At 43.1% G+C, this 16,789-nt stretch overlaps 1 protein-coding gene across 6 annotated transcripts in view; it reads left to right on the top strand.

Annotated features, from left to right (window-relative positions):
* The first annotated feature begins 511 nt into the window (after window positions 1-511).
* LOC119778798 (NACHT, LRR and PYD domains-containing protein 3-like) overlaps window positions 512-16,789 on the top strand; it is a 31,347-nt gene continuing 15,069 nt past the window's right edge. For 2 of the 6 annotated variants that reach the window (XM_038278182.1, XM_038278218.1), the window contains exons 1-5: window positions 1,765-1,814; window positions 5,174-5,329; window positions 10,132-10,367; window positions 10,552-12,337; window positions 14,515-14,697. In XM_038278182.1, the coding sequence (XP_038134110.1) occupies window positions 1,765-1,814; window positions 5,174-5,329; window positions 10,132-10,367; window positions 10,552-12,337; window positions 14,515-14,697 (2,411 nt within the window). Of the gene's footprint in view, window positions 572-1,764; window positions 1,815-5,173; window positions 5,330-10,131; window positions 10,368-10,551; window positions 12,338-14,514; window positions 14,698-16,789 lie in introns of those variants that run through there. The other 4 variants (XM_038278202.1, XM_038278195.1, XM_038278211.1 and 1 more) reach the window with 4 other exon arrangements.

The following is a 16,789-nucleotide window of genomic DNA, read 5'->3' as shown; positions in this document are numbered from 1 at the left end:
AAAGCAGCAACATCAGAGATGTGCAGAATGACAGCAGCAGGTTATTTAACTGACTAAGGTTTCTATCATTACATTTGATTTGTTCCTGCTCCCGGTGGTTGGAACCTTTATTCCACTCTGGATTCTTGTGAGTGTAGTCTTTGTTCACTTCACAATAAAAAAGAAATAAATAAACAGTTTTGAAAACTTCTGTATTCATTCTTTTCCTGCTTTGTGTGTCAGCGTTCACGGTTGCTAAGCAACAGAGCATACGGTGGTAAAACCCGCCAAAGGGTAGACCTGGTCGAATTCACAGCCAAAACTCTTCCGGTCTCCTTATTTTCAAGGACTTCGAAGGATCCAGTCTAGGTAGACCGCGTCCTTGGAGGACCCGTCCTAGGTTTTCGAACAGAGCCGGTGAGTCGCCTGTAGAAAGATGCGCATGCGCATAGCGATGAGGAAACAGCCGATCACGTGATCAGGTGAAATGTTGTTCTCGCCCCGCCCTCTTTATCGAGCATGCATCAGAGCAGACTTGTGCATTCTTCCAAGCGGCCGCAGCTTGATTCCAGACAGCGCTCACAGTGTTAAGGTAAACATTCCCTTTTCTGCTGCTTTTGTTCTTCAAAAGTACGTTTTGAAATCTTTTGAGGCGATAACATTATACATTGAAGCCTCCCTGTGTGGCCTGTTTACAGAGTTGGTGCGAAATAAAAAAAAAAGTCCGACGTTGAGCGGACCAGAGTGACCAGCAGACCTCCGAGGGTAACCGCAGCCAGGGCTAATGTTACCCCGTCTGTAGTGCACTTCTCTCGGTCTAGTTATGTGTGAACTACCGCTCGTTCTGATGGCGGTTTTTTGCGGTTCGGTAATTTTTTTGTGTGTTTTTTAAGCTTTAGAAATAAAAAATATTGTTTTCAAAATGTTTTATGTAGGGAATAAATAGTTTTGACTGTTAAAGGAATAGTACACCCAAAACACGATTAGCCTTCATTTTCTACTCACCCCCATGCTGAACAACACTCTGGAGTACTTTTTTGATATCTCAAATGCATCTGGAGATCTGGGAGGCTTCTTGCTGTCTGCTGACATTCAAATAATGGAGGTCTATGGCGCCCGAGACAGAAAGGTCCATAAAAGTCCACAAAAAACGTGTCAATATTCCTCCATACTGCTCGTCCAATGTATTCCAAGTGTCCTGAGTGGGTAGCGTCCATAATTTACTCGAAACGAAGTCATTTAAAATGTTTTTAGAGCATAAACAGTAGTGTATAGGATTTCCTAAAAGCGCCCCCATGCGCGTTCACGAGTCTACGGAAACCGCGGCAGACCAAACCAGATGAAAGTGCGCATTCAGCTCGGCAAAGAACTCATGCTCTTCCTCAACACTGAAGTCCTCAGACATTTTTCTTTCGTTGTTTCTTTCTTTGCACAGGTAAACAGCACATTTCTTCTTCTACGCTTGCATTATCGGCAGAGCAGACGCTGTATGCGCACTTTCATCTGGTTTGGTCTGCCGGCTTCCGTAGCGTCATGAACGCGCCGGCGCGCGCTTTTAGGAAATCCTATACACTACTGTTTATGCTCTAAAAACATTCTAAATGACTTCGTTTCGAGTAAATTATGGACGCTACCCACTCAGGACGCTTGGAATACATTGGACGAGCAGTATGGAGGAATATTGACACGTTTTTTGTGGACTTTTATGGACCTTTCTGTCTCGGGCGCCATAGACCTCCATTATTTGAATGTCAGCAGACAGCAAGAAGCCTCCCAGATCTCCAGATGCATTTGAGATATCAAAAAAGTACTCCAGAGTGTTGTTCAGCATGGGGGTGAGTAGAAAATGAAGGCTAATCATGTTTTGGGTGTACTATTCCTTTAAAGAAATGCTAAACAACGTTGCATGTGATGACGTCACGAGTACGCTTCTGTTCCAATCGGTCTCCGCCAAGTGACGTCAATTGTTTACCTCGGGCGCGGTGCATCGTGGGAAAACCACCATATTAGGTGGAAAGTCGAGATTTTTTTTTTTTGCATCATAAAAGATGTTTAAAAGCAAAAAATTTAAAAGCTGGGACCTTTTTTGCCTGATATAGACAGGGGGGAACAGATTACAGCAGGTGGCCTGCTATAATCTGTTCCCCCCTTATAACTTTAAGAAATAAAGGTCAATCAACTCCAAAGTTTCAGGAGTTAGTTGTCATCATAAAAGATGTTTAAAAGCAAAAAATGAAAAAGCTGGGACCTTTTTTTTAGACAGGGGGAACAGATTACAGCAGGTTTTATTTCATCCCATATTGCTGGTTCTGACAATATGGGATGAAATAAAATGGCTGATGTTAGAAGACAAACTGTTTATAAAGGATAGTACAACAGTGATAAATTGTACGTTACTATAAACACAAATATAGATTTAAGTACTAAATTTCAAAAAGGAAAAAGTGATTTTTCTTCTGCATATAGTCTTTAATGATTACACGTGCGCTCAATTTTCTATTTCATTTTTATTACAAGTATATGGTTTACAACAGTTTTCAATGGGATGAGAACATTTGGACACTGAAACAATGAGAGATTTTTTTAAGGAATGTGTGGAAAAGAACAAGGATCTGTTTGCTTTCAGAGGAAGGAGTAGACACTGCTGTCAGCGACCAGCTTTCAAGCAAACGTTTGTGTTTTATTATTAGTTTTAGATCAATATCACTGGCGATATTCTGCTATAACACGTGAAGTAAAGAATAAAACAGTAAAGCTCAACTTTCATACACGTAAAACCTTTCAAACTTCAAGTTCTGCACGTTGGAATTGAAGCGGAGTTAAGTCGGGTTGATCTTCCTACTCCGTGCGCGCTCCCGACGAGGGGATACAAATTTTCGCAGGGATAACTACCTTGGCACGACACCGGGACTGGCAGCCTCTCACACAACACGATTGCGTCATTTCTGGTAAATAATTGTGCCGAAAGAACAGCCGCGTGTGGGTTATCTCGACTTTCCACCTATTATGGTGGTTTTCCCACGATGCACCGCGCCCGAGGTAAACATTGACGTCACCTGGCGCAGACCGATTCATGGCCGCCTTGGGACACTTCCGGTGTGACAGATCAACTGGCGACAGCAGCTGGAAAACTGCTGATTTTTGCAGACGTGTCTGTGGGCGGGGCTTTTCAGGACCCCTCTCCTCAAACAGGAAGTAAACTGCGTGTAGACTCTAAGAACTACAAATTATTTTGTTATCTGATCGATATGAAATACGTTGAGATTTGAAGAAGTCACCATTACAAAGGTATTTAATTGCATTAAGAAAGCATAAAGCAGGTTTTAGCGATTTCTCAAAACCCGCACACAGAGATTTGAGGAACTTGTCCTGCTGTTGTTTATCTGTTTGTTTCTTAGCCTCAGCGATGAGAGAAAGCAAACTATTTAGACTAATAGTAAAAAGTAGACAAAGCAATACTCTATTGCCAGTAACTTGAAAAACGCGAATGATTTAAAGTTGTTCTGCATGCAAACCAAATAATGTGGCGTCCTGAAAACAATAGAAGGGAATAAGATGACAGCTGACTGCATTAACATGGTCACACATCATGACAGGTTCATAATTGCGGTAAGAAAAATAATCAACAATAACAGTTAAAAATTTAAAGTAGCATGCTACAACCCTAACTGAGGATAAGATAATAACATCCAAACATCCCAGGAGATGGAGGGTTTTACAGCCCATATTCCTCCAGATCCGCTGGATCACAAGTTAATCTGAGACTCTGCAGATTCTGACGCTTTCAGATCCTCACGATGCGTTTATTTGATCCCCAAACTTAAATTACTCATAATATTTAACATTATCCACAGACTACAGACGTGTGTTGGATAGATATTAGGCCAGGATAAATTATAACCTTTATTCTCACACGTTTGTTTACATTTACGGTATTTTGATCGGGCAACCACACAGCCATCTAATCTCTCCAAACAGCTCAAACCGCTATGATGTGGACCTCGTTTGTCACAAATTAATCTACTTCTTCGTTTAAGAATATCTGCATTTTTCTACAAGACAAAACATCAAGCAGTCATGGCGACTCATACCGTAGAGGTAGCTGCTAACTCTGGGATTTAAATTCTACTGTGAAAACAGAAAAAGTAAAGTTTCCGCATCAACAGGTATGTGGTTCAGATTCTATTAGCTGCGATGCGCCTATGCAATGCATCAGCCACTAGGCTGACAGTCTGCCTCATCAGCTCCACTCTCACTGACAGCGTTTCTGCTGCTGCAGAAGCTGATTTTAGACAAATAACTTATTTATAGTAGCTCTAAGGAGATTGATGTTTTAATGTTGGGCTTTTATTCTTTAATAAACTGTATTAAAACTTTTATAAAGACACACTTACTTGATGGAATGAAGTAGTTTATCTGCCAATAAGAGGCCAGTGGCACCTGCCACTATGCTGCCACTAGGGTGACAGGCTCTGCTGGCACCCTAGTGGCAGCGTAGTGGCAGGTGCCAGCAGACGCTACTTATTGGCAGTGACGTCACGGTGCGGTAAGCCTAGCGCCATTCTCCCCGCTTTCCAAGCTAAATCAATGGGAACTACTAGACGCATCTGCAATCAACAACAATTATTGAAGATTTCCAGAGGACTTCACCATTGAAATTCACCAGAGCTATAGTGAAACTGACAATGCCCACGTGCATGGCAGCTGGATGCTGGAATACATCGGGTTCTTCTGAACTGCTGCATCAGCAACATCACATAGAATTAAATTTTCTAGAGCTTTCTTCTTTGCTGTCCATTAGTGGGAAGAAAAGCAACATCCTTGCTGACATATAGCACCTGCGCCCTCTAGTGGAGAAATTCTTCTATAGTCAAACTAGTATAATGACAAAATTTAGCATGTAAAATAAATCTACTTTGGGTTCAAATAATCATTTAACTATAATTGTATTAGCCTATATTTATTCAACTGTCAAATTTATTCAATTCTGTTTGTTTAACTTATGAACTTATTTTTCTGTGAACCATATTGTAAGAACATTCCACAGTGTCTCATCTCTACAGAAGATTGAATATAAACAGATTTACTGAGAATAGAATCAGCTTCCTGCTCTACAGGACAGACCAGAGAGCAGCTAACTGGGAACACTGGGACTGAACAACATGTTAACTGAGAGTCTCTGTTTTCCTCTCAGATTGACTTCATGTCTGCAGAGACCATCAGTTATAGTTATGAACACAGAGGAGAACAGAGCAGAGTCTCCATCACCCAGCTGTGTTTCTATGAAGAGTGACTGGTCCAAAGGTGTTCCTCCTGTATTCAGTAATGATCCTGGAGCAGCAGATCCAAGGTGAGTCATCTGTTACTAGCTGCTATAATCATGTTTAAACATCATCAATCTCTGATAGATGGAAACTAAGTCAGACTGAACTTTAAGCTGAGAAGTTCAGCTGCAGAAAAGAAGCTTCAGGACGTCCAACCAGCTCCAGGAACGTTCTCTGATGAGAGGGAAGCTGCAGCATCATGCTGCCACCAGTGCAGAGCTTGATCTGCTATCAGAGCTAGGGGTGCACAGATTGCAGTTTTCCGGCCGATTTCCGATCACCGATCTTTAAAAAGTCTGACCTGCCGATTCTGATTTTGGTTGATACCGATTTTATTATTTTTTTGGTATAACCAACACTGTGTTACAAGATCGCGATTCACTTTCAATGTTACAATCTTTTCTTGAAAAACATGCCCTTGAACAATAGCCTTGAACCATTATAAACTTGTTTTAACTGCCCATGAGGTAGAGCCTTGACATAGAAATGAATTAAATAATAAATATTAATTTAATAAAACAAACTAAAGACTACAACATTGGTCTTTTGATTTTTTTACATTTCAAAAAACTTCAACAAAAGATCAGAAAAAATATGGAATAGCAACTGATCTTAAGACACTCGCGGAGGTAAATAGATCGGTGGTTAAGATCGGTTTCATATGTAAATATCGGCCGATCACCAATCACACTAAATTAAGGAAATCGGGGCCGATCAGCCGGCCGATGTATCGGTGCACCCCTAATCAGAGCTGTTAAAAGTTCTGATTGATCTCCTCTAATTAAGTAGGACTTAAACATACAGGTTCTAGATTGAAGTTAAGTACAAGAGTAAAATCATTTTTTTCTTTAAATGAAATAAAAGAACTTAGACAACTCTATTTTTTTTAGATCTAGCCACATATAATGAGTTGGTTTTTCTCCTTTTCTCACTGTGTTGGTAGAGAAGCATTGAAATAAACTGACTCTGTCAAGTTTTGTTCTAAATTATAATTTCAGACAGGATGATACAAACTGAACCTCAGCCCTTGATGAACAGCTGAATACTTTTAGAGCTCTGATATTTTCAGCATTAAAGCTGCAAATTGCATTAAAACAAAAATAAAACTTGAAACATAATCAATATGTATATTAAAAACCTGCTAAAGGGGGAATAGATGGAGAATGTCCTGCTTCCCAGAATCTGATCCATCATCTGCAGTGTTTTCCAGCCTCCTGTCTTCATCCATGTCTCTATCAGGGCTTTTCTATAACTGGGATCCAGTTGGACAGATTCTCTTCTCTTGTTTTCCTGCTTGATGAAACACTCTCGAGATAATGAGAGAAATGTTCAATATTATTTGTTCAAATGCAGTGAGTAAAAGAAAAAAAAGTCCACAAATAAATAAATACTCAACTAAAGTACAGATATGGGAAAAGCTACTTGCGTACAGCAACAAACTTTTTACACATACCGTTTTTTCATGACCATAAGGCGCACCGTACTAAAAGGCGCGTTTTTTATATACAGGTACATGTCCTCTATTACGTTTAAATACCTCTACTGCGTATTTAAAAATAGAGTGGGGGCAAAACTGAGTATGACTGTGCTTTATTCATGTATTTATTACAAAGTATTAATCAAACCTGGGAGCTGGCCGTGAGACAGACACATCGCAGATGACACAGCGCTGTGATCACTCCTAAATTAACTTAAAATCCTGAAACCTGCCGACGGAATTTGTTCGCTTTTATTACCGGTATCCTGGTGCCTGCAGTTTAAATTATTTAGATGAAAAACACCTGCCAGCCACCGCGTGAACCCGAGGCTGCCCTGCTTAGAGGCTGCTGATGAAGGGATTTCTGCTGTCGGCGCACCGCTGGTATGTGGGGGTCTGAGCGCCTCCGACACAAATAGTATAGGCAGGATGAACTGACTGCAATTATGAAGTTTTCAGGTGGACTTTCTCACTTAAAAACATATTAAAACTACTTTATTCCCACTGATCACAGCAAATATAGCTGCAAGATTTAGATTATTTAGATGAAAAACACCTGCCAGCCGCCGCGGTGAAGAGGAGGAGACCCGCCCAGAGGCTGCTGTTGAATTAAGCTTTCAGGTAGAAAAATAGAGCGGGAGCAAAACTGAGTATGTTTGTGCTTTATTCATGTATTTATTACAAAGTATTAATCAAACCCATCAAAGTCATCATCCTCTGTTTCTGAATTAAACAGCTGCGCTAAATCAGACATGCCAATTTCCCCTTCTTCGCTGTCAGAGTCACTTTCCGTGCCGTGCGGCTCCTCAGAAATAGTGCCGGCTTTTGCGAAAGCTTGAACAACTGAGCCAGCAGACACGTTAGTCCAAGCATCTACAATCCATCCGCAAATGGTGGCGTAACTTGCCCGGCGCTGCCTTCCACTTATCCTGAAACTGTGGTCTCCGTCGGTCATCCATCGCTCCCACGCCGCTCGCTGCCTTACTTTGAACGGCCGGTTCACACCGACGTCGAGCGGTTGAAGTTTCTTTGTCAGACCTCCGAGATAACAGCGAGCACAGCGTTCATTTGATTCACCTTTTATTTTCACATCGGCTGTGAGATGGGCACGCAGTCACAGATTAACAGCGATGGTGATGCGTGGAAAAAACCACCTGGTCTCCTCACATACACCTGCCTCAGCCACGCTTTCATCATCTCCTCATCCATCCAGCCCTTTTCATTTGCCTTAATATCATATTGTCATCAGGGCGATGTGTCTGTCTCGTTGTCAGCTCCCAGATCTGCTTCTCTGATTGGTTGATGCGGCGCTTCCAGCAGCAAAACCTCAATTTTTCCATCTCGAGCAGCAGCAGCGCGTTGGCGGCGCGTCAGATGCTTTAACGCTCCTGACGCGCTGCGTCTGCTGCTCAAAACGCGCTGCGGGACCTTTTGCTGCACCTATACGCGCGTCAACCATTGACTTTGCATGTAAACTCGCTGCTTCTGCTGCACCTGCTGCGTCCGGTTCACACCGATGTCGAGCAGTTGAACAGCGAGCACAGCGTTAATTTGTTTCCCCATGTTTTTCACATCAGCTGTGAGATGGGCACGCATGGAGTTACATATTAACAGCGATGGTGATGAGTGGAAAAAAAACACCTGGTCTCCTTACATTCAGCCACTCTTTCATCATCTCCTCAATGAGGTGGTCTCAAAAGTCGCAGTTACAACACACATAGGGCGCACCGCACCATAGGGCGCACCGCACATTTTGAGGGAAAAAAAAGACGTTTAAGTGCGCCTTATAGTCGTGAAAATACGGTAGTTACCTCACACCTCTGTCAACAATACCAGCAGGCAGCTGTTAGTGCATCTGCCACACAGCTGGTCGGAGACTTTGAGATAGCTTTATCATCGACAGGGCGTCTTCAGACATTTCATTTTTGATTATGAAAAAAAATTGCATGTCTTATTTTTAATTTCTTAGTTTCATACTTATAATTCTTACTGATAATTTTCTCAAACCTTGCAAGAGAGAACATACAGTCTTGCCATTGCTCCTTTCTGTTCTGGTCACACAGGATTTTACAAACTACTTAAAGCCTGCAAAAAGCTGTGAAGGTTTTTCACGTACAGTTAATCAAAAACAAGTTACAGACAGCAGAAGAAAACAATGACATGTTGAATAAACGTTGAGAGGAAGGAGTCTGGCCAGAATCCTCACCCATCTGATTTGCAGGGTACATATTCCCCCTAGAGCCTTTGTTATAGATCCATAGGGACTATCATTTGAGGAATAAAAGTACCAGAAACATCAAACAAACCCTTAATGACTTTTCTAAAGCCATTGTATCATTTCAAGGCACAACTGAAGAAGCAGAAAGTTGTGTAGGAATTCCTGTCAATGACATTGGGACAACTTTCTAAATTTAATTTAGCTAATTGTGAAGGAGGATGATCAGTGATGCAGCTTAAAGGGAAGCCATGCATGGATGGATGGATGGAGCTGAAGTTGTGTCCATTCTAGGGATGCAGGATATATTGATGTTGGCATTGGCTGTTATTCATCATATTTATACATTAATGTTTTATGAGCCCTTTATAGAATAATGCACTAAAGGCAGGCATCTGTCTATAACGATAAATACCACACATGTACTGTGGTACTATTGTGTTCTCAACAATAGTAAAGCATTCAATAAATATATGTTTGAGCTCATTTTTGGAAAATATAAACCCTATTGAAAGCGTTCAGGTTGAGTAGCTGTAGGTCCATCAGCCCCCACCCTTAGAGCGCCCCCACCAACTTTTATTGTAAAGTTACACCCTTGGATTTGGGCCAAACTGACATAGTCATGGTGACGGTGGTGCGTGGGTCCAGCTGTCTCAATACGCCAAGCGATGCTGAGCTGCAAAGGCTGTCCAAGGCTCCTTGTGGCTTTAATTTCATATCATCATTTTAAAGTTTTTTTTAGATTCTATTCAATGTTTTAAAATGCATATTACCATGAAAGCTTTGTTGTAATGCCTGTGAGCGTGCAATGTGATTTATTTAGAGTATTTATTTAGTTCATCTCATGATATAAACATTTACCTTTTTTCCATGAACAAAAAAAAAAACAGAAGAAATAATCTTATAGTACCTGTAGTTATTATAGAAACAAGACATTGTACTTAAAACCCAGACAGCATCAATGATCTGAGGTTCTATTGTGACCCAGCTTCTGATACTTTTTTCCGTGGTGGACCTTCATTAACATCTGTAGTAGGACAGAACCCCCCCACACACACACACACACACACACACACACACACCCACCCTCCCTGTTGGTAGTGAACTATTTCAGTGATGAACAAATGTCTCCACAGACGGAGGAAGAGGAAAAGTGTTAGTGAAGAGGAGCAGCCGTCCTGCTGTGCTCTGTGTCAAAACCTGCTGATGGATCCTGTCTCTACCAGCTGTGGACACTGGTTCTGCAGACAGTGCATTGGGTCTCACTGGGCCCAGTCTACTTCATCAGAACCCTCCTCCTGCCCCCAGTGTGGAAAAAGACCTAGAACTGGAGATGGATCTCTGACAGCCAATCAGAGCAGCTTTGCAACAGGTAAGATTGACCATCTCCAATCAGAGCTTCCTTCTATCGTCCCTGTTCAACCAATTCTGTCTTTAGTTGGATTTGGAGATTCAAGCTTTTCAAAGTCTTTCTGAGATCAAATATTCTAAATAAATATCTGCATTTTAATCTGGGAAATCACAAATCTTCAGTCCTCTTTTCTTCTGTGTTTCAGCAGATGTTGGTCTGCAGGAGGTTCTAGAGGAACATAAGATCAGCCTGAGGAGGAGATGTGAATGTGTGACTGAAGGAAGCGATCAAACAGGAAGTAGAACCCTCCTCAACAGGATCTACACTGATCTCTACATCACAGAGGGACAGAGTGAAGAGTTTAATACCCAACATGAGGTGAAGCAGCTGGAGAGAGCTTCAATGATCCAGAACCTCCATGATTCTCCAATCAGGTGCCACGACATCTTCAAAGCCTTCCCTGACCAACATGGAGCCATCAGAGTGGTTCTGACCAACGGCGTCGCTGGTGTTGGAAAAACCTTCTCAGTGCAGAAGTTCACTCTGGACTGGGCAGAGGGCTTGGAGAACCAAGATGTCAGTGTGGTGGTTCTGCTTTCCTTCAGGGAGCTGAACCTGATCAGAGATCAGCAGCACAGTCTTCTCACGCTGCTCCATGTTTTCCATCCAACCCTCCAGAAGCTCCCAGCAGAGAATCTGGCTGATTTGAAGCTTCTCTTCATCTTTGACGGTCTGGATGAAAGCAGACTTTCTCTGGACTTCAACAACAGTCCGCTTGTTTCTGACGTCACACAGAAGTCATCAGTCAACGTTCTGCTGATGAACCTCATCAAGGGGAACCTGCTTCCCTCGGCTCTGGTCTGGATAACTTCCAGACCTGCAGCAGCCAATCAGATCCCTCCTTCCTGTGTTTCCAGGGTAACAGAAGTACGAGGCTTCACTGACGCCCAGAAGGAGGAGTACTTCAGGAGGAGGTTCAGCGATGAAGAGATGTCCAGCAGGATCATCTCCCACATCAAGACCTCCAGGAGCCTCCACATCATGTGTGGGATCCCAGTGTTCTGCTGGATCACTGCTACGGTTCTGGAGAACCTGATGACCACAGAGCACAGAGGAGAGCTGCCCAAGACCATGACTGACATGTATTTACACTTCCTGCTGGTCCAGACCAGGAGGAAGAAGAACAAGTACCATGAAGGACATGAGAGGAGTCCACAGGAGCTGATGGAGGCTGACAGGGAAGTTCTCCTGAAGCTGGGGAGGCTGGCCTTTGAACATCTGGAGAAAGGAAACATCATGTTCTACCAAGAAGACCTGGAGCAGTGTGGTCTGGATGTCACAGAGGCCTCGGTGTACTCAGGCGTTTGTACAGAGATCTTCAAAAGAGAGAGCGTGATCTTCCAGAAACCAGTCTACTGCTTTGTTCATCTGAGCATCCAGGAGTTTCTGGCTGCAATCTACATGCTCCACTGTTTCACTAGCAGGAACACAGAGGTGGTGGAGAACTTTCTGGAAAAAGCATATAGTGAATCATCATTGATGGACTTCATGAAAAAAGCCTTAGAGAAATCCCTCAGAAGTAAAAATGGCCACCTGGACCTGTTTGTTCGCTTCCTTCATGGCCTCTGTGTGGAGTCCAACCAGAAACTCCTGGGAGGCCTGCTGGGTCAGATAGAGAACAGTCCACAAACCATCCAGGAGATAATCAACAATCTTAAGATGAAAAGAACCCAGCCAACTCCTGATGGACACATCAACATCTTCCAGTGTCTGATGGAGATGAAGGACCTCTCACTTTATCAGGAGATCCAACAATTCCTGAAATCAGAGAAAAGATCAGAGAAGCTCTCTTTGTCCCAGTGTTCAGCTCTGGCCTGCATGCTGCAGATGTCAGAGGAGGTTCTGGATGAGTTCAACCTGAAGGAGTACAAGACAACAGCAGCAGGACGACGTAGACTGATTCCAGCTGTGAGGAACTGCAGAAAGGCTCGGTGAGTCCAGATGTCTTCATTCTGATTCTGATTTAGCTCTGTTGTTCTCCTGGTTCTTCTTCATGGTTCAGTTGCCTCAGGATGTTTTTGAGCCTTTAATTAGAACCATGTTCTTCCCTGCATCATCTGCAGAATTTCTAGGCTTACTGTGTTCAAATCCATTAACATTATTAATCCTCCTAATTTAACTCTTCATACCCTTTGTCAATTCACCCCTCCTTCTTCCACCTCTACAGGTGAAGCATGTTAGAAACCATCAGTAACCTTGAGGCAACAAGTCTTCACTCTTTAGAGTATCCTCGCTGTGACTAGACCTGCGCATTTCTGGTCTTTTGGGTGTGTCCTTCCAATCCAATATAGCTCTGAGAATTGTTGTCCTACAGCTAGCTAGCCCAACAGTTTTGCTTACACAAGCAGAGCAGTATGACTTGCCATAAGATTCTGCTCGATACTTTTAAAACTTTGAACATAACTACCCGTTCCTGGGGGGCAAAAGCCCCCCAGGAAAGGGCCAACATGTCATGTTTTTGTAAGGCAAAACAGAGACACACAAAGACACACAATCATGCTCACACACTCACACCTAAGGACAATTTAGAGAAGTCAGTCAACCTAACAGTCATATTTTTGGACTGTGGGAGGAAGCCGGAGTACCCAGTTCGGCACCCTCCAAACCAAGTCCATAATGCCTGCTCAGCGCACTCAATGTGTCCAGTTCGCAAATTACGTCCAATGCAGGCAGCAGGGTCACAGCAGCTTGTTAGACACAGTCCCTCTAAAAAAAGTTGTTCAGTTTGACGAGCCATCTGTCCAGAATCCTAATCCACAAGGACCGCAAATAAGAGTCAATCCCTATGGATCAGGTCAGTAGGTCACTAGGTGTCCCAGCTTCCCCTGTGGGTGGCACCAGCCAATCCTGCCACATCCTTGGCTACGCCAGTGGCCACAGGTTTCTCGGCATAATACTGCTTTCCCTGTTCCTGCCAGAAACTGCATCTTTTAAATAAGCTGCACTTTTCAGAATCACATTAACCCAGTGGTTCCCAAAGTGTGGGGCGCGCCCCCTAGGGGGGGCGCAATGCCATTGCAGGGGGGGGCGCGGGAAGCGGTATGAGTGAAGAAAAAAAAAAAAAAAAACAGCGCTTGCTTGACTGAGCATAATGGACAGTTGTGACACTGCAACCCAGATTTGAGAAGATCTACAGCAACAAGCAGGCTCACTACAGCCACTGAAAAGATGGGAGGATTAAAGTACAAAGAAAAAACTCTCAGGGAGCTGTTCAATGTTTTCACTCCATTTTGCACAGAGGCTTTTTTAATGTATAGATTATAGCAAAGTTAAATATTGTTACAAATAAAAAAAAGAAATATGTTTAAAATAACACAGACAACAAAGAATCCTCTTCTAATCGACAGTATAGAACTATGAAAAAAATACAGTTACACAAAAGTGTTCCACTGTAAAGATGGTGTAGTTTGTTTTGTTGCAACCTGAAGTGTGAAATAAACTTCAGTGGAGTTTGAAAACAAAATATGTGTATAGATTTATTATATCTGGTTGAACGATGTGTGTGCCCAGTTGATTCTTTGTTTATTTTAAATTTTTGGGGGGGGGGGGGGGGGGGGTGTGCGTGGATATTTTATTGTAATCCAAAGGGGGGCCCAGAAGAAACCAATGAAAAATATTACAGCTCTGTGTGTGAGCATAGTCAAGAAATCGCATCTACCTACAAATTGCAGAAGCAGTGTGGGCATTATATGCACATCAGTGCAGCTGGTGTGACGGTTCAGTCACTGTTTGTTTAAAGCAGAGGCCACAGATTAGCTGTGTACTACAATGCATGGAAGGATAGCTACTCTAGTGTGTGGAAAAAAAATCTTTGTAATTATCAAAGTGCATTACATATTTTATCTTGCGCACCCACTAGTGACAGCACAACACACTTTGGGGATTCATGATCTAGAGCATGAAGGACAGTGGGTCCTGAGGACCAGGGGTCTCACTTCTAAAGCTTGTGTTTGAACAATCATGTTCCTTCATGCAGCTCATTGGATTTAGTCCCATCATTTATTTCAGCCATAAATTTTCACTGTTTGCTCATCCTGTTTTAGTCTGTGTTTATCATCCAGATTGTCTGATTTCATTAGAATTTACTTTATTTCTCCTCTAATCACAGACTTGGTGGCTGTTCTCTCAGTGAGGCTGACTGTGAAATCGTGGCCTCAGCTCTGAAGTCCAACCTTCATCTGACTGAAGTGATAATAGATGAGATCGGTGGAAAGAAAACCTTTGGAGACTCTGGAATGAAGCATCTGTGTGAGATTCTGGCGAGTTCAATCTGCAAAGTGAAGAAACTGAGGTGAGTTTTCTCTGTTGATTCAAACATCATCATTCACTTATAATTTAAATCTGATTTTAAGACATTTGATAAAAATTTATTTTCTACAGTTGCTGTCTGAATGTTAGTATATAATTTTACCTTGTCAATATTTCATTCTTATATTTTAGATTTTTTTAAATATTGAACTTTATTTCCTGTTATATCGAGATCATAATCTTTTTGACTAGGGGAAAAATGAGAGGACATTTGCTTCAGGATGAAATGTAATCATGAATGCTTATTATATATTTAAACCCACGTAGTGCTTTTTTTTTAATAGAAGGCTAATACACTTATACCTGTGTTGCCATACAAGGCTTATAGAAGAGTTTTACTTTTTTTGCAGCTCTAGACAGATTTTTTTTTTTTGGTCCAATATTCTCTTGCTATGCTCTTTGAACAGTATGGGTTGCTGACCCCTGCTCTAGGGGAACATACTCACAGAGCCAGAAGGAGTTCAACAGACGCCCCCACTGCCCAGTGTCCCAACAGCCGACTGCAGGCATTAGCTGCGCACAGGGCCAGGGCAGGCAGGGCCAGGGCGGGCAGGGCCAGGATATGCAGGGCCAGGGCAGGCAGGGCCAGGGCAGGCAGGGCCAGGGCAGGCAGGGCCAGGGCAGGCAGGGCCAGGATATGCAGGGCCAGGGCAGGCAGGGCTAGGGCAGGCAGGGCCAGGGCAGGCAGGGCCAGGATATGCAGGGCCAGGATATGCAGTGCCAGGGCAGGCAGGGCCAGGGCAGGCAGGGCCAGGGCAGGCAGGGCCAGGATATGCAGTGCCAGGGCAGGCAGTGCCAGGGCAGGCAGGGCCAGGATATGCAGGGCCAGGGCAGGCAGGGCCAGGGCAGGCAGGGCCAGGGCAGGCAGGGCCAGGATATGCAGTGCCAGGGCAGGCAGTGCCAGGGCAGGCAGTGCCAGGGCAGGCAGGGCCAGGGCAGGCAGGGCCAGGACAGGCAGGCTCACCCCACAGGCCGAGGTGCATCCTGGTACAGTGATTAAATCCTACCTGCTGTACAGACATTACTACTAGCCACCCCCTCCTTGCAAAGGCCAAACTTCCCAATGTCCCAGACCTCCACCCAGTGTCAGGAACCGGACGGTCAGGAAGACGGAGCCAAAGGACAGAGAACCCAGGAAGAGCCAGAAACTACAGCCAAGCCATGACCAACTCCAAGGGCCCAGACCCAGGGAGAGCAAAGGGAACAGAGTTATGAAAAGACCCCATGCCCTCTCAGATGTAGTGTTGCTACCTTTTGGACTACTGTATCACCATAGAAGCATATATGACCCAGTAAAATCATGTTTAATGCCTGTGGTTGTCTAGATGTTGGTTTAAATGCAAAAATATAAGAAGCAGAAATACAGAGAAGCAGAAACGTAAAGAGAGACATTTTAAGTTTTTAGGTGTTACAGTTACCAGCAAACAAAGGTTTATCTAATCATTGAGGGGTTGGTTTTTTGTTAGTATAACTTATTTGTAAATAAAGACATGGAGTCCCTGAATGTTATCTGTTTACCTAAAGTTTATCCACAGCCACCATGGCCCAGATACCTTCAGATATTTTTTTCTCATCGAGGACAGAACTCGTCTTTGGTTGAGTGTTTAAGCTAAAGTTTGTTCCCCGCATCTCTTTGCCGTCACCTCTAGGGTTTGCATGTAAATCAGAGGCCCAAAAATCTATCGTGTGAATCTACTATAGGGTGGCCATTTCTATAGCACCAAAAAGGAGGAAATTGTGCGGCATATCAATAAATTACTAAGGTGTAGATAAGAATCGGGTAAAGTCACATTTAAAGTACAATTCTTACTGGTTTAAAGAGGATTCTTGTGTAGCTGAATAGAACAAAATATTAAAGAGATGTAAAAAAGAATTGGCTCCCAGCATATGTATTTATTTAATACATTGTGGTGTTTAAAAAGTGACCACTGAGATGAATCTTTAAAGTACAGAATACCACAAAGCATAAGATGTGTGGACTTAAACGTTAAAAATATCTTTTTAACTCTTGTGCTTGTGTAATCTTGAAACGTCATCAGCCTGTTCCAATTCTCAAGGTGGACGTTTCTTCCTCT

This window comes from Cyprinodon tularosa, unplaced genomic scaffold, assembly GCF_016077235.1.
Source record: "Cyprinodon tularosa strain WSP-4 unplaced genomic scaffold, ASM1607723v1 ctg1013, whole genome shotgun sequence".
In the NCBI taxonomy this organism is placed as follows: domain Eukaryota; kingdom Metazoa; phylum Chordata; class Actinopteri; order Cyprinodontiformes; family Cyprinodontidae; genus Cyprinodon; species Cyprinodon tularosa.
This window is presented reverse-complemented; position numbering and strand designations above follow the sequence as displayed.